General features: G+C 48.5%; 12 protein-coding genes and 1 non-coding gene across 13 annotated transcripts; 4 read left to right on the plus strand and 9 right to left on the minus strand.

Moving 5' to 3' along the window:
* The first annotated feature begins 1601 nt into the window (after nucleotides 1-1601).
* On the plus strand, nucleotides 1602-5119 carry FOXG_12372 (ribonuclease T2 family protein). The gene is made up of 2 exons (XM_018392139.1): nucleotides 1602-2328; nucleotides 2380-5119. The coding sequence occupies exons 1-2, from the start codon at nucleotides 2106-2108 to the stop codon at nucleotides 2946-2948; spliced, it is 792 nt and encodes a 263-aa protein (XP_018250940.1). The 5' UTR covers nucleotides 1602-2105; the 3' UTR covers nucleotides 2949-5119.
* FOXG_12373 (uncharacterized protein) lies at nucleotides 3070-4662 on the minus strand (the record flags this gene model as incomplete). The annotated part of the gene is made up of 1 exon (XM_018392140.1): nucleotides 3070-4662. One exon carries the CDS (start codon nucleotides 4660-4662, stop codon nucleotides 3070-3072), a length of 1593 nt encoding a protein of 530 aa, XP_018250941.1.
* Nucleotides 5120-5272: 153 nt separating the features above from the next.
* On the minus strand, nucleotides 5273-6837 carry FOXG_12374 (uncharacterized protein). The gene has a single exon (XM_018392141.1). It carries the CDS (start codon nucleotides 6604-6606, stop codon nucleotides 5431-5433), a length of 1176 nt encoding a protein of 391 aa, XP_018250942.1. The 5' UTR covers nucleotides 6607-6837; the 3' UTR covers nucleotides 5273-5430.
* Nucleotides 6838-6907: 70 nt separating this feature from the next.
* On the minus strand, nucleotides 6908-8626 carry FOXG_12375 (uncharacterized protein). Its single transcript, XM_018392142.1, has one exon. It carries the CDS (start codon nucleotides 8461-8463, stop codon nucleotides 7024-7026), a length of 1440 nt encoding a protein of 479 aa, XP_018250943.1. The 5' UTR covers nucleotides 8464-8626; the 3' UTR covers nucleotides 6908-7023.
* A 255-nt stretch (nucleotides 8627-8881) lies between these two features.
* Nucleotides 8882-11187, minus strand: FOXG_12376 (uncharacterized protein). The gene is made up of 3 exons (XM_018392143.1): nucleotides 9406-11187; nucleotides 9183-9334; nucleotides 8882-9111 (listed from the first exon to the last, which is right to left on the minus strand). Exons 1-3 carry the CDS (start codon nucleotides 10734-10736, stop codon nucleotides 8954-8956), a joined length of 1641 nt encoding a protein of 546 aa, XP_018250944.1. The 5' UTR covers nucleotides 10737-11187; the 3' UTR covers nucleotides 8882-8953.
* Nucleotides 11188-11318: 131 nt separating this feature from the next.
* On the plus strand, nucleotides 11319-13681 carry FOXG_12377 (gluconolactonase). The gene is made up of 8 exons (XM_018392144.1): nucleotides 11319-11912; nucleotides 11960-12114; nucleotides 12172-12365; nucleotides 12418-12525; nucleotides 12581-12790; nucleotides 12855-12951; nucleotides 13002-13081; nucleotides 13162-13681. The coding sequence occupies exons 1-8, from the start codon at nucleotides 11625-11627 to the stop codon at nucleotides 13368-13370; spliced, it is 1341 nt and encodes a 446-aa protein (XP_018250945.1). The 5' UTR covers nucleotides 11319-11624; the 3' UTR covers nucleotides 13371-13681.
* An 869-nt stretch (nucleotides 13682-14550) lies between these two features.
* Nucleotides 14551-15723, plus strand: FOXG_12378 (uncharacterized protein). The gene is made up of 2 exons (XM_018392145.1): nucleotides 14551-15096; nucleotides 15173-15723. Exons 1-2 carry the CDS (start codon nucleotides 14777-14779, stop codon nucleotides 15621-15623), a joined length of 771 nt encoding a protein of 256 aa, XP_018250946.1. The 5' UTR covers nucleotides 14551-14776; the 3' UTR covers nucleotides 15624-15723.
* Nucleotides 15724-15828: 105 nt separating this feature from the next.
* On the minus strand, nucleotides 15829-16554 carry FOXG_20727 (uncharacterized protein; the record flags this gene model as incomplete). The annotated part of the gene is made up of 1 exon (XM_018401035.1): nucleotides 15829-16554. One exon carries the CDS (start codon nucleotides 16552-16554, stop codon nucleotides 15829-15831), a length of 726 nt encoding a protein of 241 aa, XP_018250947.1.
* Nucleotides 16555-16716: 162 nt separating this feature from the next.
* Nucleotides 16717-18117, minus strand: FOXG_20728 (uncharacterized protein; the record flags this gene model as incomplete). The annotated part of the gene is made up of 3 exons (XM_018401036.1): nucleotides 16717-17445; nucleotides 17511-17692; nucleotides 17751-18117. 3 exons carry the CDS (start codon nucleotides 18115-18117, stop codon nucleotides 16717-16719), a joined length of 1278 nt encoding a protein of 425 aa, XP_018250948.1.
* Nucleotides 18118-18249: 132 nt separating this feature from the next.
* On the minus strand, nucleotides 18250-19035 carry FOXG_12379 (uncharacterized protein; the record flags this gene model as incomplete). Its single annotated transcript, XM_018392146.1, has 1 exon — nucleotides 18250-19035. The coding sequence occupies exon 1, from the start codon at nucleotides 19006-19008 to the stop codon at nucleotides 18250-18252; it is 759 nt and encodes a 252-aa protein (XP_018250949.1). The 5' UTR covers nucleotides 19009-19035.
* A 213-nt stretch (nucleotides 19036-19248) lies between these two features.
* On the minus strand, nucleotides 19249-19332 carry FOXG_20729. The gene has a single exon. It is a non-coding gene; the product is annotated as a tRNA-Tyr (tRNA).
* Nucleotides 19333-19632: 300 nt separating this feature from the next.
* Nucleotides 19633-21656, plus strand: FOXG_12380 (uncharacterized protein). The gene has a single exon (XM_018392147.1). The coding sequence runs from the start codon at nucleotides 19903-19905 to the stop codon at nucleotides 21400-21402; it is 1500 nt and encodes a 499-aa protein (XP_018250950.1). The 5' UTR covers nucleotides 19633-19902; the 3' UTR covers nucleotides 21403-21656.
* On the minus strand, nucleotides 21589-23037 carry FOXG_12381 (uncharacterized protein; the record flags this gene model as incomplete). Its single annotated transcript, XM_018392148.1, has 2 exons — nucleotides 21589-22836; nucleotides 22887-23037. The coding sequence occupies 2 exons, from the start codon at nucleotides 23035-23037 to the stop codon at nucleotides 21677-21679; spliced, it is 1311 nt and encodes a 436-aa protein (XP_018250951.1). The 3' UTR covers nucleotides 21589-21676.
* Nucleotides 23038-24487: the final 1450 nt, after the last annotated feature.

Consider the following 24487-nt stretch of genomic DNA (forward strand, 5'->3'; position numbering starts at 1 on the left):
AAATTGTTGATGACAATGCCATTGCGACGGAAGAAGAACGGCATTGTATATTATGCGATGCTTCTAATGTTAGATGTCACAGAGAGTCAGATGACAGGTAAAATCTATTCTTCAAACCGTGATGCTTGTTGGGTAGTTTGTCCATCGCTGTACCAACTCTAGTCTCTGCGTTGGTTGTTAGGTGCATCTCCAAAAGTCATGACTATGGGACCACGATCCGCTATTGCCGACAAGCGAAGACAGCGACTCATTCATGATCTGATATTAAATTTCTAGTGGGCACGGCACGAAGCTCACCCTTGAAGCGAGCTCATCATTAAACGTATCCGTATACGACCCTATGGCGGTTCAGCCCTAGAGGTTCGCAACTGGGGACCTGAAAAGGGATGGAGGATTCTTGGAGATGATCGGAGAATTTCTCACGGCTGTGGCGGGGGTTTCGGATATCGGCCAGCTCTGCCCCTGAGCTGAACATGACTTATCTTATCTCAATTGCCAAGGCTGAGAAAAACGAACAGGAAAACGTTTGATGCAGAGCTCGAACCCACGACCTTAGCTTTACCGGGGACACGAAAAACTCAATGTGCGAGGCTGGAAAGATGGCTTCAGTTTCTGGTCGTACAACACCCTCATTGAGCCTCGCGTTCCTTTAATGGTCTGTTCGAAAAGAGGAATCTGACAGCCATCAGGCTTCATCCCAACATGATAAACTTTTAAAATAACTTCTGCATAGACATAACTATCGATGGCATCAATGCACAATGCGAAATGCAAATGCCGATCTTGTACACAAGGGACATGCCAACAAGGTACGATGCGGCTGTGCAAATGTTTAGAGTGTTTGAGGTTGATGAAGTTCCCTACACCAACAAGCCAAAAATATCACTTAAACTTCAATGACCCTCATGACCACTGATCAGCAGCAATTGCTTTTTCCTTTTCCATTTATAACTTGATGTCGGATGATGTTTCTATGCCACTCATGCGTTTGCTATCACGAACCTGGTAGAGAAATGTTTCCTACACGATGACGATTTTGCCGACGAGAGAGGTGCATGCAGGTACGCTGTGACGTGCGATAAGATAAGGTCATGGCGGAATGAACACCGCTCGATAACCACACTAATTGCGGATGAATTTACTCCGTTGATTTGGAAGTTAGTATCTGCGGTACTGTCCGTGATAGCGGCAACCTCCGACGCCGATTGATTCACTTGTCCATCCGATAACAGGACGGACAAAAGTGGTAGCGGCCTAAATCGCCAATCAATAGATCCGCCATGGCTATGAGCCCGCCAATTAACCGAGACATCATTCAGTGATGAAAGCCACCCACTGGTGATTCACCGTTATTTTGTCACCTCAGCGGACAACAGCCTGTCAGTGCAACTTGACCTTCTGAAACCGGTCCGATCTGTCAGCCGTATTCCCGCAGATCGGTTGTCGACCTGCCTGACCATCCGGCCATCAATTAAGCAGTCATCCAGCCATCTCTGCACAATGAATTGAGTTTGGATGCTCGGTAACCTTTATAAGCAAGTACAAAAAAGATGGCTAATTCCGCATTCCCAATTGAATACCGTTGACCGTTGACGGATAAATCGGCATTGATCTACAAGGATCCATCACCTCTCCCCTCAATCTCGATCAACTCCCGTCAACAATACAACGCAACTCACCCTCTCAATTCAATTGGTAAAACCTCACAAAATTATAGAAACTACAAAATATTCATGCCGCAAGTCCTATCAAACGGCATTGGCCAACATCTGCAACATCTCCCTTCCTCAAAGGTCCCTTTGTCGCCGATCAACACCCTGCAATGGGCCAATTCGCTTCCTCATTGGCTGCGACAAAAGGTCCTGGTAATAATCTGGCATACAATGCACGTGGGGTTCTTTGACGATACAGATCGCTGCTTATCAGCGTTACCACCTTGTCTGCTCCGTACACAACTGCTTCATCTGTCGACTTTGTCCGACACTAGGGAGGATAAACATTTCACTTGCCTCCCACGTGTATTTTGTAGTGGGATATAAGTATCGCTTGTATTTCTCGTAAACACTATTCGGTTTCGTCGGTCAATCTTAATTATAAGCTTCAAAATGACGTTCATCAAGGCCCTCATTCCCCTTGCGCTTTACCTTGCTGGAGTGCAGGCAAAGTCTTGCTCTGCTGGTGGTAAGCCCACTGCTGAGTTTTGCTCGAAGGATCTTCCTCTGTCATGTCACAACACTACCGCTGTTGAAGACACTTGCTGCTTCATCCCCGCTGGCCAGCTTCTTCAGACTCAGTTCTGGGATAGCGACCCCGTAGCAGGACCTCATGGTACATTCAACCAACAACTCAGCCTCAAATTTCTAAACTAACGAATATTAGACTCATGGACCATTCACGGTCTCTGGCCTGATTACTGCGATGGCACATATCCCCAGTTTTGCGACAAGTCCCGCGAGTACACCAACATCAAGGACCTCGTAACCAAGTTCCTTGGCAAAAAGACCGTGTCCTACATGGACAAGTACTGGGTCAGCCAAGACGGCAACGACGAATCTCTCTGGGAGCACGAGTTCAACAAGCACGGCACATGCATCAGCACCCTTGAGCCAAGCTGCTACACCAACTACGAGACCGGCGCTGAAGCCGCCGATTACGTCAAGAAGACCATCTCACTGTTCAAGACCCTTCCTACCTACAAGTGGCTCGCTGAGGCTGGCATCAAGCCTTCCAAGACCAAGACTTACACTGCTGATGAGATTGTGGATGCTTTGGTGGAACACCATGGTGCTCGTGTCACCATCGGATGCTCTAATGGCTCCTTGAGCGAGGTTTGGTACCATTTCAATGTAAAGGGCTCACTCCAGGATGGCCAGTTTGTGTCTAGTGAGCCTGATGGAAGCAAGAGCTCTTGCCCGGACAGCGGTATCAAGTATGCCCCTAAGAAGTAAGCAACAAACATATATTTGGGGTCTGTAAATGAGAATGAATACGTATTCTGAATAGGCTATGATGACAATTAAAATAAATCTATATTATTATTAGCGCCGTGTCAACGTTGACTCATCCTATCTAAAACGTTGCCTCGTAATACTTTTGTATCCTGTCACATTCCTCCATCAACTCTCGGTCACAATTAGCCTTGATGGCCTCCTCCCATATGGCCTTTTCAAGATCGTATCCAGCAACGTCTTTGATCTTGTCCACATCGTCTCCCCAAAGTCGCGATAGAGTCCCGTCAGGACGCTCAGGTACTAGGTCTTCCAGTACCTGACTTGGATGCCTAGTATCGAATTTGACTCTGTTGAGATGGGCAAACATTGTACTCGTAATGTTGACTTCGTCCTCGGTTATCCTTAGCTTTTTTTTCCTTGTAGATACCATTGTTTGATTTCGTCCTTTCTGTGTTTGTAGCTTCCAGTCTTGCTCAGGATCAGCCTGCCAGATACCGCTCCCCCAGTTGATTTTCTCATCGGTAATTAGCGCAGCTGGCTTGGTGACCTGCCAGTAGGGGTTGCCTAGAACCAATGCGCTCTGCATGAAAGTCTCCTTGTCGCCTGATCCCCAAGCACCCTGCGAATGAAGTTGATAGTAGAACCTTGGCCCATAAAAGTTGTAGTATGCCGCGAGCAAGAGGCTGTCTGCATGCTTCGCTTTGTTGTATAACATCACTCCAGACTCTGAACTTCTGGAGTCGATAGTAACGTTGGGCGCCTTGGCTCCAGCGATCTTGTAGAAGAGAGGCGATATAGTTGGCAGCCAAAAGTCGGGCCAGGTCACAAGTCCGCGACTCTTATACGGTTCCACGGTGAGGAGGTGATCTGGGTTTCGAATAGGAAAGGCATCGGAGTCGAGAAACAAGATGTCTTGAAAACTGGAGAAGATAATCGACAAAGGCTTGTACTGATACTTTTCAATCGTTGGTTGCTTAATGGATGTCGTATCAGGCAACTTGAGGAAATCGTCCATGTTCAAGCATTGCACCTGCAAACTGGAAAGTGTCTTGTTGCACTGTTCATGCTCCGCTTCGGTTGCCGAGTCAAGAAACAGCTGGACGGGTAAACGTGATCCAACATGTCGTAGCATCCGCACGGCTGTCGCTGCAACACCAACTGCTGATCCTTTAGCAGTGATGACAATGCCCTTGGTGTTGCGTTTGAAAGGGACTTTTGGAGCCAAGTGTCGAAGACTTTGCACAAACCTTGCATGATTCTCTTTCAATGACTCGACTTCCTCATCAGATACCTCCAACCAGTCCGTGTGTGTCTGCGCCTCTGAGCCATGGGGATCAAACTTGTCGCGCGATAGAGAATTAGGCGGTTTAATCTTATCACCATGAGGTTCCGCCGCATAAAATTCCTCAACAAGGTTCTCCCAGAATTTCGTTGTCTGCTCAGTCGGTCCAGTAAATTGAGGCCTGCTCGTAGAGATGGGGTCTGGATTTGGCGGGGTTGAAGAGTCGGGTTGAGTTTGGTTAGTTTGGCTGAGGCTTGGTGAGGAGACTCTTTTGTACGCGACTGAGAGATCTGCCCAGAATTCCCAAAGCGTGAGGGCGCAGATGAAACAGATGAAAACGCCAAGAATTTTGACGAGGCGATGGCGCGCGGTTACGACGCTGACCCATTTCCCGCTTTTGGAGGCGTCATCGCGCCAAGACCGGAGCATCGCGATGGTTGAGGAATCGACTTTGACGATGGTGTTGATTGTTGGGATACCAATTGATGGCTGACTGATATCAGTAGGAGAAAGCGAGTGAGTAGATGCTCGAGACCAGCGCGATATCGTTATTTGCTGTTAATTAACGAGTATCGTCGAAATTGGAGCTTGTCGAGTTTCTTGGCAACGTTGAACAATTGTCGTTGCGCATGGTCAATTCGTGTCAAAAACCCCCCTTTCCTGCGTCGGATGATGTTTGAGAAGGGTCCAGGAGTAGATTCGTAACGTTTTGAGACGCCTTTTGAGGGGTTTGTCGTAAACTTTGTAGGAGATCAACCAGTCATGGAGCAACAGCTCAAGAGACTCATGTGATTTGAATCATGGTATATACATCAAAACAAACAAGTGACAAACAATGAAGAAGGCAGATGAGAGACGTGAAACGTTGCTGACAGTCAGATCAAAATAAAATGAAAGGAGCTGTTAGCTGCGTTGGCTGTGCAGAGATCATCAGCTTTCACGTGATTCGTAGAGCAGAGCATTACGCAATGCCGCGTTTCCCGATACCATGCCACAATCCGATGTCCCGCAACCATCGACTGCTTATTTTGTTTAGTGTCACCGTCTATTTATATGCATATTATCTGATTGACTGTATTTCTTGCTCCTTAAATCTTTATTAATTGTTCTCTACCTCTTGAAGCGAGAGTATTCTCAATCTGACGTCATGACGTAACCCGCTCGTAAAAAAACAAAACCCCGCGCTCAATTAACGTTTCAGACAATTGGGGACGTCTCCTCATCGATATTGATCCCAAAACCCTCGGTAGCCATGGAATAACTCTGACCAACAGCTTCACTAGCATAGACCCTCATCTCTTTCTCATAAGCAGCTGTGACACCAGGGCTGTACCCGCCAGCTTCACGCAGCAATCGTCCAAGCAGCGCTGAATCTCGAACAGCTGTGTTAGCGCCAAGTCCGCCCGCAGGTGTCATTGAATGAGCTGCATCGCCAATAACCGTCACGCGCGGCTCATTCTTCCATTCTGGTACCCCCGATGGCGTTGAGCAAGTAATTTTCCAGAACGCAGCTTCGCCCTCGTCCATGTTGTCGAACAGAGGCTTGAACTTTGGGTCCCAGTCTTTAGCAATTGACCTTGCGATATCGGCAGCGACTTTTCCGACAATCGCGTAGTTATCGTTCGGCGCGCGAATAACACCTGGTGCTCCGCCCATGGTCCAGCCAAAGCTCACATCTGGGTTATCCATATCTCCAGAGCGAACGTTTGTCATGAGAAATGCTTGACCGTCGGGCCGTGTATCGTCGCGTAGCCGGAAGACTCCCTCGCCAAGCTGCTTGAATGCCGTCGTTGGTGCTTGGCCGTGAATACCCCTAGCGCCAGTGTCGTAAACCTTAAGTTTTCCGCCCGAGACCTGTCTCGCAACTTTGGAGTAGATGCCTTCACCTCCGACAAGCAGCGATCCTTCGATAGACTTTGTTCCGTCAGAGAAGATGGCACGAACACCGTCGTCGGTTAATTCGTAGCCCGTCACATTCCTGGACCATTCAACGTAGTCTTCGCAACCCTCTGCGAAAATTCTTCTCATATCACCTCTGGCAATACCAACAATCTTTCCATCTCGAGACGAGAGATTCTCTCCGACGACATGCTCAGTCTGCTCTCCAGTAACTGCATCGAATGCCCGATATCCACCTCCGCCTGTTTTGCCGCAGGCATCCCAGAAATGTTGCCACGTCTTCTTATCGAGAACAGACTCGATAGCATCGAGGCCCTCCGCTGAAAGACGGAGCCTGTACCCTTGGGCACGAAAGATGAAAGATTCATCGCGCTCAAAAATCTTGAAAGGGATCTTGGATTGCTTGAGAGATTGCGCCAGTAGCAATGAAGCGAGGCCAGAGCCAGAGATGAGGATGGGTTTAGTGACTGACATGCTGTGCTGTTGATCGAGGTTCACGGAGGGTTAGACTATGATGGAGTGCGAAGTCTAGATAAATACTCGCTCAAACGCCAGCGTTCTTGGCTGGCGTCTGTGGCACATCTGGGGCTGACAAACCGGCCATTTTATATCGTGGAATCTACCGCGCGCTATGGCGCAATTCTGAGACCCGAGATAAGGTTGAAGGCCTCAACAAGACGGCATCTGCACTTCGGAACATTTGCGGTGTCCGGAACTTCCGAATGCGGGCCTGGTGAAACATTGGACATTTGTAAGCTGACATATTCACTGTTATTCCCGTAGATAATCATCAGTCAGCTTGAATCATCAAAGATCTCGCGCTGTAAGAGACAATTTGTACATCGATTTAATTGCTGAGATATCTGGAATTGTAATGTTGAATATGCTTGCTTATTGACTGCGCTGTTTAGAAATGAGCTGTGCAACCTTGTTAGTCTGCTGAATAACCTCCACCATTTCGCCCCCACCTAGCACCGGGCTGATAGAGCAGATCCTCAGAACGATTCTCCCTCGTAGCTTTGTAGTCAAAATCAATCCAATATTGTTTTCCACCAAATGCTTTGAGATCGCAGCATTTAATTCATCCAACTCCTCCTCAGTCTTTTCCTTAGGTGCATATCGGAAGGTCACGATCGCCATACTCGCTCGACTTGTAATTTCCCAATCCGACAACTTTAAAATCTCGGCCTCAGCAATTTCAGCAAGATGAAACCCATGATCGATCATCGTCCCAAATCTTTCCACACCGAGCACTCGTAGGGTGAACCATAGTTTCAGCGCTCGTGAGGGGCGTGTTAGTTCCATGCCAAGGTTCCAAAAGTTGGGTATCTCTTCGTCATCGAGCGCATCGCGAAGATAGTCGCCGTCGTTGTTAAAAACTTTGACCAAGTTGATCCTGTTTCTCACAAGGATGAGGCTACAGCTATATGTCTGAAACAGCCATTTGTGTGCATCCCAGGAAATACTGTCTGCCAGCCCAAGACCGTTGGCGACAGAGCTTCGAGTTGCAGCAAGGGAAGCTGACGCGCCGTATGCACCATCGATATGAAGCCAGATCTTCTCTTCATCGCGTACCTGGGCAAGCGCCTCCAATGGATCGATGCTTCCAGTGTTTGTTGTCCCGCATGTGGCGACGATGACAAAAGGCTTCAGTCCTGCTTCGCGGTCCGTTTTGATGGCATCTTTCAAAGTGGTCACATCCATCTGAAAGGATCCGCTCGTAGGAACAGAACGTATTTGACTTCTTTTGATACCAATAATGCGAAGAGCCTTCTTGACAGAATGGTGTGTCTGATCAGAGAGATACGCGACGCCCAGATGTTCAGTATCGGGATCCAATATGCATTCTCTTGCCAGCACCATGCCGCTCATGTTTGCCATGGAGCCCCCTGAGACAAAGATTCCTCCAGACGTATCTGGAAGTCCAACTTTGGCCGAGAGCCACTGCAGCAGCGTCTGCTCAACAATAGCCACACCAGAGCCCTGCAGTCTCGATCCAGCAAAGGAGTTGAAAGCGCTCGACAGGCAATCTCCTATCCAAGAAAGTGGCGAGGCAGGTGATGGAATAAAGCTAAAACATTTGGGATGGTTCGTTCGCATTCGATAGTCAGAGATGGTGAATACATCTTCAATGGCTGCCTGCACAGAATGAGCATCGCCAGGAGTGCTGATTGCTTTGAGTTGAGAAACCTCCGTTCCTTGGGCTACTCGCAAGAGAGGGTCTTCGCTGACCTTCTGGGTAGTCTGGAAGACCCGATCAAATGCGGCTTGGAAGGAAGAGCTCAGAGAGTCTAGCTCTGCGCCTTGGTCTGGAGGATCAAAAGAGTTCATCTTTAATCGCTGGGGATATTGTGACGAGTATTTCGAGTGTTGGGAATCGCGCTCTTATAGACTGACTGAGGCTTAGAGCGACTCGGCGGGTATTACGTGAAGACACTTGAAGGGCGCGAAATCTGACTGAGTCGGAGATAGCTTCCCCGCCTTTTGTTGTTGACGCCACAGCGAAGGTTCGATTGCCAAGTCCTGAGACACATATGGTGCTTTATCTCCCCAGACGCCCCAGTGATATTGCAGCCTGTACTCCGGATACAGTGATGAGTAGCAAAGCCAATATAGCACCTTATATTCTTGGCTGTCAAGTGTTGCGTTGAGTCAGATCCTTATGCTGTTGGTGAGCCAATCATGCATACGGGATTACGCCAATGCTACGCCATTACACGATAAATATCTCTATATCACCGGCTAGTGATCGGACTTCAAAAGTGCGCCCTACGTGATGGAAACACTATAGCGCGGCGGTTTGTATTCTAAGCTTCATCTACTAAGCACTAACATCAGACGAACCCTCAGTCACTATATTGACGATCATCTCATTGAACAGCTTCCACCAACCAATATTCGGAACGGAACGGACTCGTGGATCAGGCATCACCAGAATTATGTTGAGCTTTCCTGAGAAGGTCCAAGCCCATGTTTGAGCTGGGTATGAATCAGTTAGTTTCTTTGTAGAACAAGACCGACGTGGAGAGATGCAGGAATATTGCACTTACGTCCAAACAAGTCGCTAACTCGTGAATAAAACGAAAAGTCGTCAATATTCAGTGCAGGCCTATCATTTGGATCTAGAGACCCGTATGACCCTGGGAGATGATGTCCGTCCAAAAGACCTGCTGATGACAGAGGAGTAAACATGCCAGGCGGTCTATCGATATTGTTGGAAGAAGCAATGATTAGCCAAGAGATTTATGATGATAAAATGCCAGGGAGACTTACGAAGGCAGTAGACCGGCTTTCATCGCTTCCATTGCATGCGCAACACCCCCAAAGGCAGCTGGGCCTTGAGTCCAATCCACATGTTCACTCAGATTGCTGTTGACCGCCTCATCGATCGCTCGACCAACATTTCGGGCAACTTCCCAAACAATCTTCCTCCAGTTATCGTCCCCGATAGAAGCGTCCTGGTTCTTGAGATATGGACTCACGTCAAAGGGAGACACAAGGAAAGTAGTCGCCATGACGGGCCCGATGTAGACTGCCTCTTGACGTATCTCGCTCAATGCTGTCTTTGAAGAAGCTGAACGATCCTGATTGCCACCGAAAGATGTCTGCCGCAGCCTGTTGCTCACACAGATAGGTGCCGCCGTGGTTCGTGACACATCTTCCGGAGGAAAGGTTTTGAGGAGTGCAAGCGCTTGCAATGCCGTCAATAGTGCCGTCACAGTAACCCCATGCTCCTTGCAGAGCTTAAAGACCTTTTGCGTGGTCCCTTGCGACAGAACCTGCCTTCTCACAGAATAATCGGTGTCAGGTCGGTCTTTTGCCGGCTCCTGCGAGATAGGGCAGAGCGTGATATTGCTGAGATTGGCACCAAGAAGCTGCGTTGCCTTTTCTTGAGACTCGGCATCCAACGGAGTGTCTCCAATAGGATCACGGAGAAAGTCGAGATAGCAAGGGTGTAGAGAAGAGTGGGATGCATTTTTGTATGAAAGCGATAGCACTTGGGTGGTACTCAGTCCGTCTGCAAGTTTGCTAAGAAGTTTGTTGAGAATAGCCGCACCACTCCAGAAATCGTTCAATGCATGATTGTAGCGGATTGCAAGAGCAAAAGTCCCCGCCTCAGCGGGCGAAAAAACGAGGGATACATGGATCAGATGGTCTCCGAGCTCTAGGCTGATGCGTTTTCCCGGAGCCGAGTAGAAGTCGTCAGTGAGCAACTTCAAGCCCTCTTGAGCTGATTTTTCGGTATGCAGAACGGTAGTCCTCTGCTTGATCCTCTCGGAGAAGTCGCTGTCTGAAGTGAGAGGACGGTAAACGAAGTCTCGAGACTTGGCGACCGCCGACTCTTCTTGGCCACGCTCAATGACTGCCAGGAGGGAAGGCTTCTCAAGGCAAACACGCGATACTGCTTTGCTGAACCAAGCTTCAACATTGGTTTTGCTTTTCAGATGGGACGTGTAAGACGGAGCAATTGTGAAGATGACAGCGCCCATCCATTCAGTCCAACCATCGATCTCGAGCCACTGGTCGAACATGCGCTCGGGTCCGATGAGGGGCCGGCTCCAGAGGCCATCGCTTCGTTGCTTCCATGGAGAGACCTTGGGCATTATGCTGTTTTCTTTAAGAGTGCAGAGATGAGCAATGTGATGTTGGAGTCAACATCATCAACCCCGCCCATTGTTGTTCTTTTCGCTGCGCCATGATCGTCGCTTATGTTGTCGAATCAGGGCCAAGAGAAGACTAAATTCTCACGACGTGCCTCAGTACCCCACTGTAGAGAATCGTGCCATTTGCCGTTCCATACCAGTATGGAAGCCTTGCGCTTCGTTGAGCGTGCTTCCCGTCCTTGATGAGCCATGAGACTTGACCGCATCGCCATATTCTCACCTTGTGTGTATAGTCAGCTTGCTTCAGTGGGTGGACACATGCTAAGTAGAGGATGTCAATGAACATCAATGAAGACAACAACTAACGATAGCGAAGAGATCAATATTTCAGGATGGTGTAGCAGCACACAATGTTATCTAAAATACGATGTTAGATATAATGAAACATCGCTAGCCTCTCTATGTAGGGTCCATCTTCGTCGGAAATGCCCCGGTCTTGCTTTTTCCGCTGGTTCGGTTCGGCAGTCGGAATGCGGGCTTTTCCGTATGGACCGAACGAACCTCGAAACTATCTTCGATATTCATGGCATTGTTTCACGCTCTTCATTTCATATTGATATCTATGGAAGCCCAATAGTTGGTAATCATTTGTGAAACATTCTCGAGTTCACAATCTCTCCTTGACCCCCATCAAGCTTCCCCGCAGTATCGTTGCATCCGCGTTGTTTTCACTTCTGTGCAACAGCGACTGGGAGATTACCTGGACGAACATCTGCTGCATCCACGGAAAAGCCTAGCTGTCCTGCATCATCAGTGTCCCTCGTTCATGCCGATCAATTGGCGCGATCCCGAATACAACCTTTGAAGAGTCAGAACAAGGATTCAAAAATGTCGACAAAGCGGGGTACGTCGACAATAAAGAGTCGAGATGGCTCTGGACGACAAGGAACCAGCAAAGCACAGAGAAGCTCATTCCTGAATACTACCACTATGGCCATTGGAGTACTTGCTATTGGTGTCTTGGTTCCCTATAGCCTTGGCCTCTTCGGTGAGGCTCAGGCAAACCCTACTGCCATCGACCCTGCCAAGCTACCAGCTACGGCCCAGATAATCGACCAGAAGACCTTCAATGTTTTGGAGCATGTCCCTCCACCGAAAGAAGCTAATGCTACAACTGTGAGTTAGCACAAATATGCCTGTGACCTGTGCTGACACCGTGATAGAGGTTCCTCTGGCCGGGAGTTACCTATGAATCCCTTACTGAACGACCATTTCATGTTTATGATGCAGAGTTCCTCAATATAATTGGAAGCAATCCAACCTTGACCTTGCTCGCCACTTCAGAAAAAGATCCCATCTTCCATGAAGCTGTTGTATGGTTCGTAAACCCCACGGCCTAGCATTTTCTTTCAACAACTAACACGCAATTATATAGGAACCCTCCGACTGAAGAAGTTTTCTTTGTGCAGAACGCAGGCGATCCAGATGCTGGAACAGGACTTGCAAAGTCATCTGTCATCCAAAAGATTTCTTTGGCCGAAGCTGAAGCTCTGAAGAATGGATCGCACACGGAGAGTCAAGTCAAGATTACTGTTGTAGACTCTAATCCACAAGTCATAAACCCTAATGGTAAGTATAGTTCCTAGATGTTAGAGAGTCTCCACATGCTCACAACTCGCAGGCGGAACGAACTATAAGGGTCAGATCATCTTCGCAGGCGAAGGGCAAGGCGAGAAGATACCTTCCGCTTTGTATCTGATGAATTCCGAAGCGCCATATAATACAACAAGTAAGGACTCCCTCGAATCTCTGCGCTGTGAAAACTACTGACTGCGTCATTGTAGCACTTGTGAACAACTTCTTTGGCAGGCAATTCAACTCTCTCAATGATGTCTCCGTCAATCCACGCAACGGCGATATCTATTTCACAGATACCATGTACGGCTACTGGCAGTACTTCCGCCCCGAGCCTGGACTGCAAAACCAAGTCTACCGTTTCGACCCAGATACTGGAGCTTTAACCGTTGTTGCGGATGGCTTCGTCGCTCCAAATGGTGAGGCGAAGCAAATTCTCATTAGCTTCATGTGAGTTGATTGCTGACGATTAGGGGTTGGCAGGCCTCACTTTCTCACCCGATGGACTGCACGCCTATGTCACAGATACTGGCATAAGCAACGCACTATTCGGGCATAACTACACTCGTCCCGCCTCTATGTAAGCCTTGAGATTAGTAGTAACGGCCAGACTTCTGATAGCGATAACAGCTACCGATTCGATGTACAAAAAGATGGTACATGGGAGAATCGCAAGACGTTTGCTTTCACAGCAGCTCGTCTACCAGATGGTAAGCTTGATTAGTTCTTTCTTACTGCCAGCAGATCTCGTCCCGGAAGACTAAAAGTATGCTGATTGCTTTGACCCTAGGAATTCATTGCGACTCCAAAGGCAACGTCTATGCGGGCTGCGGCGATGGCGTGCATGTCTGGAATCGTTCCGGAAAGCTCATTGGAAAGATTTACACAGGAATCAATGCAGCCAACTTTCAATTCGCTGGCAAAGGACGCATGGTTATCATGGGGAGGACAAAACTGTTCTATGCTACTCTTGCTGCTTCTGGAGCACCATTAAGTTGAGCTATTGACATAATCCGATGCCTCGGCACGGGGTCTTGACTTCAGAGTGAAGCGTCAATTCCAGACCTACTACTGATGCTTGGCACTTTTACGAGGTTTGGAGACACGATCCTTCATGGCTCAAAATAACAAGTTTCTGCGTATCGAAGGAGCTGCATAGACATGGAATAGTAACTGAATTACCAGAACAAGCTAGGATGCTGTTATTATCAAGCTTTAAGCTTAGCGATGGATCACCATGGGTTACATCGTGATACAGGGCGGCACAGCTCTCGGCCCCGAGCATCCATCCAGGTTTTTGCCGATCCCGCACAGGGCTGTGCAGCTGATGCCGATCAGTCAGGGGGATGCTGACTGAAGCATCTCTGCCTGGTACGACAAAAGAATCCTCCGATGATCGTGGCATTGATTGTGACGTCGGACAATAAATCTGTTTGCCGTTGGTCTAGGGTCATGCATGAATGTTAGCATCCTTCGTGTTTAGTCCAAATTGGAACGGGATAAAAAGGCCCCTTGCAGAGTGACATTCAATGCCTCTGATCAGCGAGGGAGTGGAGCTGAAACAGAACACGACTTGCCTATTTTGACTACGTAGCTCACTTCTGACGTCAGATCAGTTTATAAGGCAGAATTGCTCGTACAGCAGACCACTAACACCAAGGTATGCACAGAAAAGAAGATACAACAGCTTCGACAACAGTGAGTCGAAGGCAACGTTGCCATTGATGCAAAATCAATCTAAGACTATGGACTCTTTATCATTTTGGGGTTCCTAAGACTTCCTATAATCTTAATGTTAATGATAGCTTTTATGATAAACGGTGCAGCAGCAAAACTGCCCCCAATCCAACGCAGCCTCACAAACGTTCCATCGACCCACGTGCCTGTCGATCAGTCTTGGCTTCAACCCGCCTCAGCATGGAAAACCCGACTCTGCAGCAGAGAAAGAGCCATGATGTAATTGACTCTCCAACCCGCTTCAAGCAGGCAGTGCTGAAACGATCCTTCGAGAAAAAAAGTACAGTGAATAGACTGGAAGGATGCACTTTGACTGGCCTATCATAGCACACAAATCGTATCCGCTAGCACTGCCGGCAGGTGATCTTGAGTGACATATCCGAAAAAGTGCATAAGTATCTTGCGACGTTGGTGCTTATGACGAGTAAGCTCCTGACAAGATTATGATCAACATGAATGTAACGTCCTTGCCAAGATGTGCATTTGAGCTGAACCCCCATGGACGAGCCGCGATCAAGGTGTTGAGTTGTAAAATGTTGATCTATTCAAGACAGGAACCTGTTTCCAAGAGCACCAGACAAGCATAAATACTGCATCATCCGCCATCAGTAAAACTCCATCTCATCACCATCTTCATCTCCCATCACAACATCAACTCAACAGCCACCATGCAGAACAAGCTCATCACCGCCGCCGCCCTCCTGAGTGCCATGGCATCAGTCCAGGCATCTCCCGTTTCTATTTCCAAGCGAGACGTTCTCACAGCCCTCCCTGGAGGCGCTTCTGACATCGAGAACAAGTTCCAGCCTGCTCTTGACTTCGACAGCGACGGCTGCTACCAGACCGCCGCCATTGATCCTGATGGCAACTTGAACCCTGGTCATGGCGCCACTGGTACTCCCCAGGGAGACTGTCGTGATCCCCCCCAGCTTGATAACAGCAACACCTATTCTCGCAAGCGCTGCAACAATGGCTTCTGTGCCATTATGTAAGTCTTTTTCCTCGACCTCAAACACGAGGGCTTCTTCCTTACAGTGTATACATGCTAACATTGGACCTTAAAGGTATGAGACCTACTATGAGAAAGACCAAGCCGTTGGTGGCAGCTTTCTCGGAGGTCACCGCCACGACTGGGAGAATATCGTCGTTTTCACCCAAGGCGACAATGTCGTCCGCGTCGCACCCTCCTGCCACGGCAAATACGACGGCGCCAGCAACGAGTTCCCCAGCGACGGAAGCACCCCTCTTCTCGTTTATCACAAGGACGGTGCCGGAACTCACTGCTACCGCTTTGCCAACGACGATGACCAGGCCAACCCCGAGAACCCTACTGGTTCTTTCTTCAAAGCTCCTCTTGTTGGTTGGGACAACTGGCCTGATGTTGGTCTGCGAGACAAGATGCTGCAGAACTGGAATGGTGGTGTTGGACCTAAGCTGGATGATGAATTTGGTGATTCGCTCAAGGCGGCTGCTGGTGATGGTGTTCAGGGCTTCGATCCTTACAAGGACGAGTAAAGATGGGGAGGACCAGGGACCCTTGTTTGCTACTATTTAGTATTACTATTGAACCTTATTGACTTCGCTGAATGCATCACTGGAGACTTTTCCCCTGGAGTAAACTATCTGTTGTTCTGTTACCTTCTGGACGTACTTAACCTGCAGTGTACATTCAAAGCCCTTCGACGTTCGCTTTAGCATCATGAGATGAGCAGAAACAATGCTACCTGATTTCAACAACCCGCTGCAAAACCTCTACCATCTTCACATACGTAGACTTGCTCCTCTCCAGTTCCTTAAATCTGTACAGCCCACCATGCCTCTCACACTCTTCCGGCATACGTTGATCAAAGTCCTCAATCCCCTTCCAGAATCTCTGCACATCCTCAGGATGAGTGATCACGAAAGCTCCAACTCGTATATGCCATCGATTCCCATTCTCACCCTGCCTTTCGTCTAGGACGAGGCAATTTACAGGGCTGGTGAAGTACGACATGTTTGCAAAGACGGGAACCGCAATGGGCGACTTGCAGTTTATAGCCTCTTGACTAAACTCCACATCCCAGTAGTTTTTACTTTGAACATCGATTGCTTCATCACCCCGGCCTCTCTCACGAGTCGCGGCTCTAAAGTTCATAAGTTTCATGCCACTCACCAGCCCCAATTCGACGATAGGTAGGTAAGAACACCGCAGACGGAGAAACGAACCAGGGGAGGAGCAGTACCTCAAGCCACTCGATGGAGTTGCTTGATTTAGCTTCCCGTGAGGGACGATATTTGTATCGATGACTTTGGTGAAGTAAATATCCACCGAACTCGCTTCCTGCGGTTCGATGACAGCATCCTTGACAGAACACCAAGACCATGTTGGAGCAATGTACTCGTCGTAACGTTTCCCAGGTGCAGAAAATGAGTTTCCATCATATTCGAATAAATATTTGCGTGACATTGCTCACCATACCAACTCTCTCTCGACATATGGCCGCCATAGTCCAGCGAGGAAAAGGCCTGGCGATCTATGACAGGATGAATCCACCTGAGTTTGTGTACCATGCCTCCCATGGCCATCTTCGACTTGATCTTCTGACTCCACCATATGCTGAAAGACGGGTTAGAGCACATCAACAAGGCCTGATAGTGCAATAAGTTTGTCTATCGCAACCGTGAGCTGTCCCTGGGAGTAAGCTTGAACTACTTGATTCCAGTTCCGAAAAGCATTCTCAGGAGTTAGACAAGAAAGATTTCTATTTCGTGCGTCGAGAACAAACTTTTTCAGTGAAGTCAATACGGCAGTGTCATGTCTTATCGTCGCATCGCCATATGGCAGTCGTTCGCACACTGCGTTCGAGGAACACTCGAGAGCAACTTGTTTAAGTCCCAGATGCAGTACCCTTGGCGATAAAACACGCTCCTGGAGAGCCCAGACTCCTCGATTCAACTCCGAGTCTGAGATGCGTTCCCACCAGTTGTGATACTCGGATATGCAATAATTACTAGGAAATCCATCGCCCCATTCACGATGTATGTATACTGGGTACCATGGGCGGCCAGCTCGTTTGTCAGAAGGGTAGAAGAGCCCGTGGCCAGCCTCATCATGTCCGTCAGCCGAGACATTGAGCCATGAGTTCCCGTAGGTGGAAGCCATACAACCAACTTCATGTTGCCAATCTGCAGGGTCGTCTTGGATTATACAGAGTGCGTCGATCCAGAGATATTCGTGACTCAGCCTTTTGGCGGTGTTACATGCATCGATGAAGACGCGGGAGAGCTCATCAACGGGAATTGAGGACTTGAAGGCTTCGATGTTGCTGCGAGTAAGCTGAAGAGTGCTTCCTGCACCCTGACAATGGCTCAGGTTCAGATACTCAGCGCCGTCGGTATATCCTGACTCTCGACTAGGCGGACTTGAAGCGCAGCCTGTGTATTACAGACGTAAAGCAGTCGAGTTGGCTTCCAGGCGGATGTCTTCGTATGTTTGCAATCTTTATGATGTTTGTCGCATCGATCAAGCCATTCTCTGACTGATTTCCAAGTAGTCTCGCCCTGATCCGATCCAGGCAACGGCTTCAGGTTAATGTCTTTCGCATCTATATTCACCAGTCAGCTCTGGTGCATCTCACATCAGACGTCCAAACCCAAACTAACCATCGATATCGACCGTATCGAGAGCCGCCCACACATGTCCAATGTGCGGCCATGCAACCTTTGGCCGTTCTGGAGAACTCAGAAACACAAGCGTCACATCATCGACGCCTTGCTCTAAGGGATGCTGTCTCAGTGCGGCAACTTGGCCTCGAACGTTCAGGTTTTGACGAGAATGCTCTAGGCCCCTAAGCCACCTTGCACAAAGTTCGCAGTAACGCGAGGATTGAATGAGATCTGAGAGAGCTCTGGTTCGGATTGGCTGAATGAGCTCGTCATCGCGACAAAATTCACAGAGGGTTCCGTCTTGCACCGAGAGAAATGTCGTGGGCGGTGCAAGAGCGCTGGATGAAGAGGTTAGAGTCGACATATTTGTCAATGATTGCAAATTGTGTCTGTAGCCTTTGCGACACGATAGAAGTTGAGCTTTGAGAGGACGAGTGAGGCGAAGCACGCCAGGCGCAAACTACCCATCATACTGGCTGACCCATGAAAGCTTCTCTCACGGGTGCAACATTCTTGCAAACGCCTGAAGTTGCTTCCCCCAATCATTGCGAACACCCATGAATATGAACGTTTCAGGGCCTCGTGAATCCTGCGGAATGCCCCAGAAGACAAGATCTCGGCTTGCTCTGAGGATCAAGTGATCTTTGTCAATGAATTGCAGAATCATAGAGAATCTGCCATCGGTGGTGTAGATCTCATGGTGTTTAAGGCTTGAACATTCCGGGGCTTTGACTGGGACAAGTTCAAAGTCGACCTTTGGATTGAGCCAGAACCGGCCGGTGAGATCATCGCTGTGCACCTCGCCTCTATCTCCGTATTCGAACCTGACGTATCTCCTCTGGTAGCCATGCGGACTGGGATCGTAAAAACAGTCAAAGTAGTCCATACAGTAAAGATCGAACTGGCTGTCGATAGGTCCTAGTTGAGTTGATTCGCTCCTGGACACGGAAATCTCAGAAGCTTCATATGCTGCCCGCACTTGTTCGACCTTATTTTTCTCCTCCTCTCTTGCATCCTCCTTACGCTTTCTGATAATCTCTTTGCGCTGGAAAAGCTCTCTTTTGCGTTCCTCCCGCTTCTCTCTCAAGCAATGGTAATCTGCAGCATCTCCATTGTACGCTATGGTTTCGTCTGGGCTGGTTTCATCAAGGTCGGAGATATCTTCATCAAAGTCCCAGAGTATAACGCCATTTCTCTTTTTAACTGCCTCAGAAACGCGATAGTACCAAGCAGGTAATTCTGAGGGGGAAGTCATTAGCGAGATGATGGGCGATGACAAATTGTTGAAGGGCACCCAAGCATCGCGGGGTCAGCAATTCAGTGGAGGTGCGCTAAACTTTGGCGGCTTCTGCTCCCCGCAATGAGAGCTTCGTGGGCAGCTTAAACGTTGACTGAGAGCTGAACTGACTGGTTAGATCAAATGGGTAACGAGGTTGAACAAATGATGCGCACGTATATTACAGCGTAAAAAAAGAAGAAAAGGCAAAAAATTGAATCCCCGAAACCTGGATCGAACAAGTGACCTTTCGGTGGCAATATCAGTTACAGCCGAACGCTCTTCCAGCTGAGCTATTCGGGGAGAAGGTCTGGATTCTTGACAGCAAGTTTGCAAATGCGATTCACAATCTTCCCAAAACGTGAAACTGCATCCAGTTAAACTGAGCATTCTGACCATCCCCCATCGCCATGCTGCAACAGCTTCAGTCTTTAGACCCCATCCGGCATTTCTATGCTTAACGGACAGTCAGCTGATACTATACTGCGACTCCTGCTAGCCATCTCTTTACTAGTCTCATCGATCCATGCGTAATCGACCTTCTGAATGTAGCCTCACCGAAGTAACCTCGTCGCAACAAGGTTTTCACGTCAATAGCAATGCAACGTCCTCATCGCCATTCGATCTCCGCTCCATTTCCGAATACCACTTCCGAAACTTCACGGAAATCCTCTTCCCTCCTATTGACACTGACTCATTCCCCAATGCGAAAATGGTAGCGAGGTCACAATGATGCCAGAACTAGTAACTCGGTGAAAAACACCGCCGATCACGGTGCCGATAACTCCGATCGGCGACACCCCGCAACAATCCATATCATATCGATTCGAGCACGCGATCACATTCTCTTTCTCAACTTCAATAGCCCTCACAATGGCAACGCAACGATCCTCGCTTGGTCAAAAAGCTGGTTGGCTGTACCACGAGTCTGGAATCTCAGCTGTGTATCATGCTGGTAGAGATGCCTGGCTACTTATTCTCTCACGGACATGTCGCATGTTTGCGTTCAAGGCTGTTACGCTTACGATAGCGCAGTTCTTTTCGGAATTGGGATTTTCTGATTTCAGGATCGGCTTGTTCATGAGTTTGACGTTGTTGGGTGATGTTGTGCTCGGTTTGGTTGTAACGCTCATGGCCGATGGGCTTGGTCGGCGGAGGGTATTGGTGGCGGGTGGCTTTTTGATGGCTGTCTCAGGTGCGATATTCTCGGTCTTCGAGAACTTTTGGATTCTTCTATTTGCTGCTGTCGTCGGCGTCGTCAGTGCGAGCGGAAGCGACTTTGGTCCGTTCCGAGCCATTGAGGAGTCTATGCTGTCTCACATCACGACTCCGAAAACGAGAGCTGATGTCTTGGCTTGGTACATCACCAGTTCGAGTCTCGGCGCTGCAGGGGGTGCGGCATTGGCGGGGAGATTTGTCGAAAACATGACCAAAAGAGAGGGATGGAATCTCGTGAGAGCATACCACGCGACCTTCTGGGTGTACATCCTGATGGGTGCACTGAATGTCTTGTTCGCGTTTGTCATGAGTAACAAGACGGAAGCCCATCACGATGACTCTTCAGAAGCTTCCGACGAACTAGCTGAAGGACTTCTGCGCGAGTCGATGGAGGAAGAGGAAGATGCTCGGAGGAGAAGACAGTCGATGACATCAAATCCTCATGAGCCAGCGAGTCGCTTTTCAAGCGTTTCTTCCGGTACCAGGTCTGTCATGTACCGGTTATGGTTTCTCCTGACCATCGATTCTCTGGCCGATGGAATGGTTTCGGAATCTCTGACGACTTACTTCCTCGATCACAAGTTTTCACCATCCAAGACTACACTTGGGAATATTTTCTCATCAGCCCAGGTCTTGGCAACTGTCTCAACAGTCTTTGCTGGACCTCTGTCTCGTCACCTGGGTCTCATCAACACCATGGTGTTCACTCATCTACCGTCTTCAATTTCGGTCCTGTTCTTCCCCTTACCAAGCGGTCTCGTTGTCACAGTCATACTCCTCTTCATTCGTATGGGCCTCAACAACATGGATCAAGCACCTAGGGCAGCATTCATCGCGGCTGTTGTCAAGCCTGAAGAGCGCACTGCTGTCATGGGAATCACCTCGACACTTCGAACTTTGGCTATGGCTACTGGTCCTTCGCTGACTGGAGGACTTGCTGAATCTGGAAGATTTTGGATTGCCTTCATGGTTGGCGGCATCTTGCGAATCATGTATGACCTGGGTCTCTGGTTCATGTTTGTGAACATGAGATTGCATAGCCATGAGACTCATCATGAGGAGTCAGTGCCAAGAGGGCAGTCTATTGATGAAGAGGATGTGGAGATGTTGCGGCAGTCGATCGAGAGTGGAAGTTCCCAGGAGCATCGAAAGTGATGGGTGAGGTTACGCGGAAGTGAGGCACTAAGCAAACAAACGAAGCAGAAAGTGATTGTACAACGTGATGCACTCTGACCTCAAGGTGCTGGTTATATAGAAATCAAATACTGATATGGATGCAAGGTTTATGATATTTACGAGTATACGGTATTAGTCAAGAGACAACATGTGTGACTCGGGGTTTCTGTCATGTTTATAGAATTGATTTATGGTATATAAAAGAACATGGGTATCCATATCGTCGTGAATCATCTAAACAACGCCTTCAAGATCAAAAGCACAACCAAGCAATCGCAATCAATGAACCTCCAACAGCCGCCATAAGTTCAGACCCTGACAAAACGCTCCCCGCAGCACTTTCATCATCGCTACTACTACCACTCAAGGCCTCCGACATATAGGTCATGGTGTTCGGCGTAGCAGGATAATAGTCGTCGTTGTAGGTCGAGTTTAACGTCACCCGCCCAACAACATCGCCAGATTCAAGACGAATGTAGGACTCCACGTCGCCCTTCTCCAGCATATCCTCCGTGACAACGATTTCTCGTGCACCACGAATCCAATCGCCGTAACCACCGTACCCAGAGTGCTGTCCATAGCACAGATGGATACCATTACCTTCGACAGTCATTCCTTCGAGTTTCCTATCCCAGCGATAACACCACGTGTTTCCGTGATCATGACCAGAAAACAATCCGATGACTCCAGGAACGGTGACCAGAGCCTCCATAAACGGCACGTCCTGGCCTCCGTAATCACAGGTCTCATTGGGATCTGCGTTCTCACACCATCCTGCTCCTTGCTGAAACACCGGAGGATCCTCGTTGATGCCTGGCTGGTAGTTCTTTCGGATGCCAATCTCTGTTTGGAGTGCAACTGTGGCGTTGACAGGGACGTGGACGAATGCGAGTGATGGAAGGGTTTTGTTGTACTTGTCGTTCAATTCGATGCTTGTTTCATTGAACCAATCCACAACGCTCTGGTCAACCCAGTTTGGTTGATAAGATCCCTGATAGTAGTTACCGCCGCGACTATCGAAGAACCATAAAATGAGATTGGGGCTGCAATCGCTAGTATTGGTGCAGTCCGAGGGGTAAACAGGCAGATAGTAATTTGTTGTGCCAGATAACTTCTTGTTAACCATTTTCTGCGTGCGTGCTCCAGGGAATAGTTGTTCACGCTTGAGGATATCATCGCCAGCGATATTGTAGTTATGATCATGGTTGCCATATGTAGATGCCCAGGTCAAACTGCGGTTGACGATTGGCTCAACAATCATGTCAACGTAATGCGTACTGTTGTGAGCAAATGTTGAGTCTCCATTGATGAGATCGCCGTTGAGAACGACAAGATCAGGTCTGTCGTAGTCGAGGACTTTGCGGATCACTTCAACAGAATTGCGATCCTGCTCAGGACCTGTTGACGACTCGTCTATAGACGAGGGTCAGTTGCAGTTCTTGCCAATCAATTGAAGAACTCACATTGTCCAAAATGCATATCGGAGAACATGGCGATCTGAAAAGTACCATTCTTGGTAAACCGCAATGGCTCGAGATCGGTGTTGTTGACATCGGTAGCATAGCCAAGAGCAGCTAATAAAGCTAAGCAAACAGTATTCCGTATCATATTCATGGTGTCTTAATTGACGATATCAATGGCGACAGTAAACGAAGTAAGTCACGATAGTCCTGGCCAAGCAATTGGTCGACATATCGGCGGTCCAGCATTCTTAAGATAGTGCTCGAAACGAAGCATCGTCACATCGATGCGTCATCCCTAGAAGAATGGAAAGAAAAATACTATTCGACGATACCTAATCAGTCTAGCCCTGGACGACGCACGGAGGTTAAAGAGGGGAAAGCATGCGACATCGTGTCAGGTCGTCGTGGTCAGGCGCGTAGGCCCAGCAAGGGAGACAGTGGCGCTCTTCTGAAATCTACAGCGATGGGCCTAACGTTTTAGCTGGGAGAGAAAAACAAGTAACCGGAAAGACGTGAGTGTTTGGAAAGGCATTCTGAGGCCTGTAAGTTATGTTGCTAGTCTAGTGAATTGGGCACCGATGATGCATTATCTTGAATAGAAAGAGGCTATCTTGATACGAATATTATAGTTCAGATGCAACTAAACCTGTTGATCAAGTATATCTATGTCCATCTGCCGAACTCAATCACTTCAGGTCTGATGGACCGATCGATTTCGGCTCCGAGCCGAGAAGTGGGCGCGCATTTTGACCCGACCACCTTCGTCATCCCGCGGAGCTAGCAAAATCTAAAGGAGCGTAGGCTTGAAATCCGTGAATTTTCTGAGCAATAATCGCTTTATTGGACGCGTAAGTCTCTGCGTCAACATTACCTAAGCCCTGTTCAAGACATGGGAACTTGAGTTCAGCTGATGATTGGAGGCCGAATCCGGTAATTGAGCATGCGCCCACTTTCCGTGATGGTTTTGACTCGCGTGATGAAAGCTTATCCAACCTTGAGTGAGTGGGATAAATACCGTAGACCAGACCGTGTCTGCATCGAGCGTTTGTGTTTTACCAGCTTTTTCTGCTGTTTCCTTGGCAGTTGTATGCCCTTGTCTGATTCCACCGTCTACAGGGAGGAGACTCTTGCTTTCCAAACGCCTCTGGTGAGCTGATTCACTCTGCAGTCACCGACACCGGTAAATGAGAAATGCCGAAAGTTCACTCCAGAGTCCAGCATTTGAATCTGCAAAATCGCGACGGTGAATTAATTGCTGGACTAGATAATGCTTACCTAGCTAGGCCTCAAGATTGAGATTGATGACGTCTTGGGAAACAGCCTATGATCTGAGACACCGAGTGCTTGTCAATTGTAACCTTGTTTCAGTTGTCGGGCGATCGTGCAAGCGGTCAAAATGACTGCTGAAGCGTTATTCTTGAGCGTCGAGACCTGATCCTGGCCCAGAGCTGACTATAGCTGCTTTGCATGGTAGAAACCCAAGGCTGCGAAAAGGCCGTACATGATTGGGAGAAACCATTGAGAACAGAACGCACTCTTGTATGTTTGAGAATACGAAAAACATTCCGGAAATTTGCGCTGCCGTGGGTTATGGTGATATA

This window comes from Fusarium oxysporum, chromosome 13 (genome assembly GCF_000149955.1).
Source record: "Fusarium oxysporum f. sp. lycopersici 4287 chromosome 13, whole genome shotgun sequence".
Classification (NCBI taxonomy): Eukaryota; Fungi; Ascomycota; class Sordariomycetes; order Hypocreales; family Nectriaceae; genus Fusarium; species Fusarium oxysporum.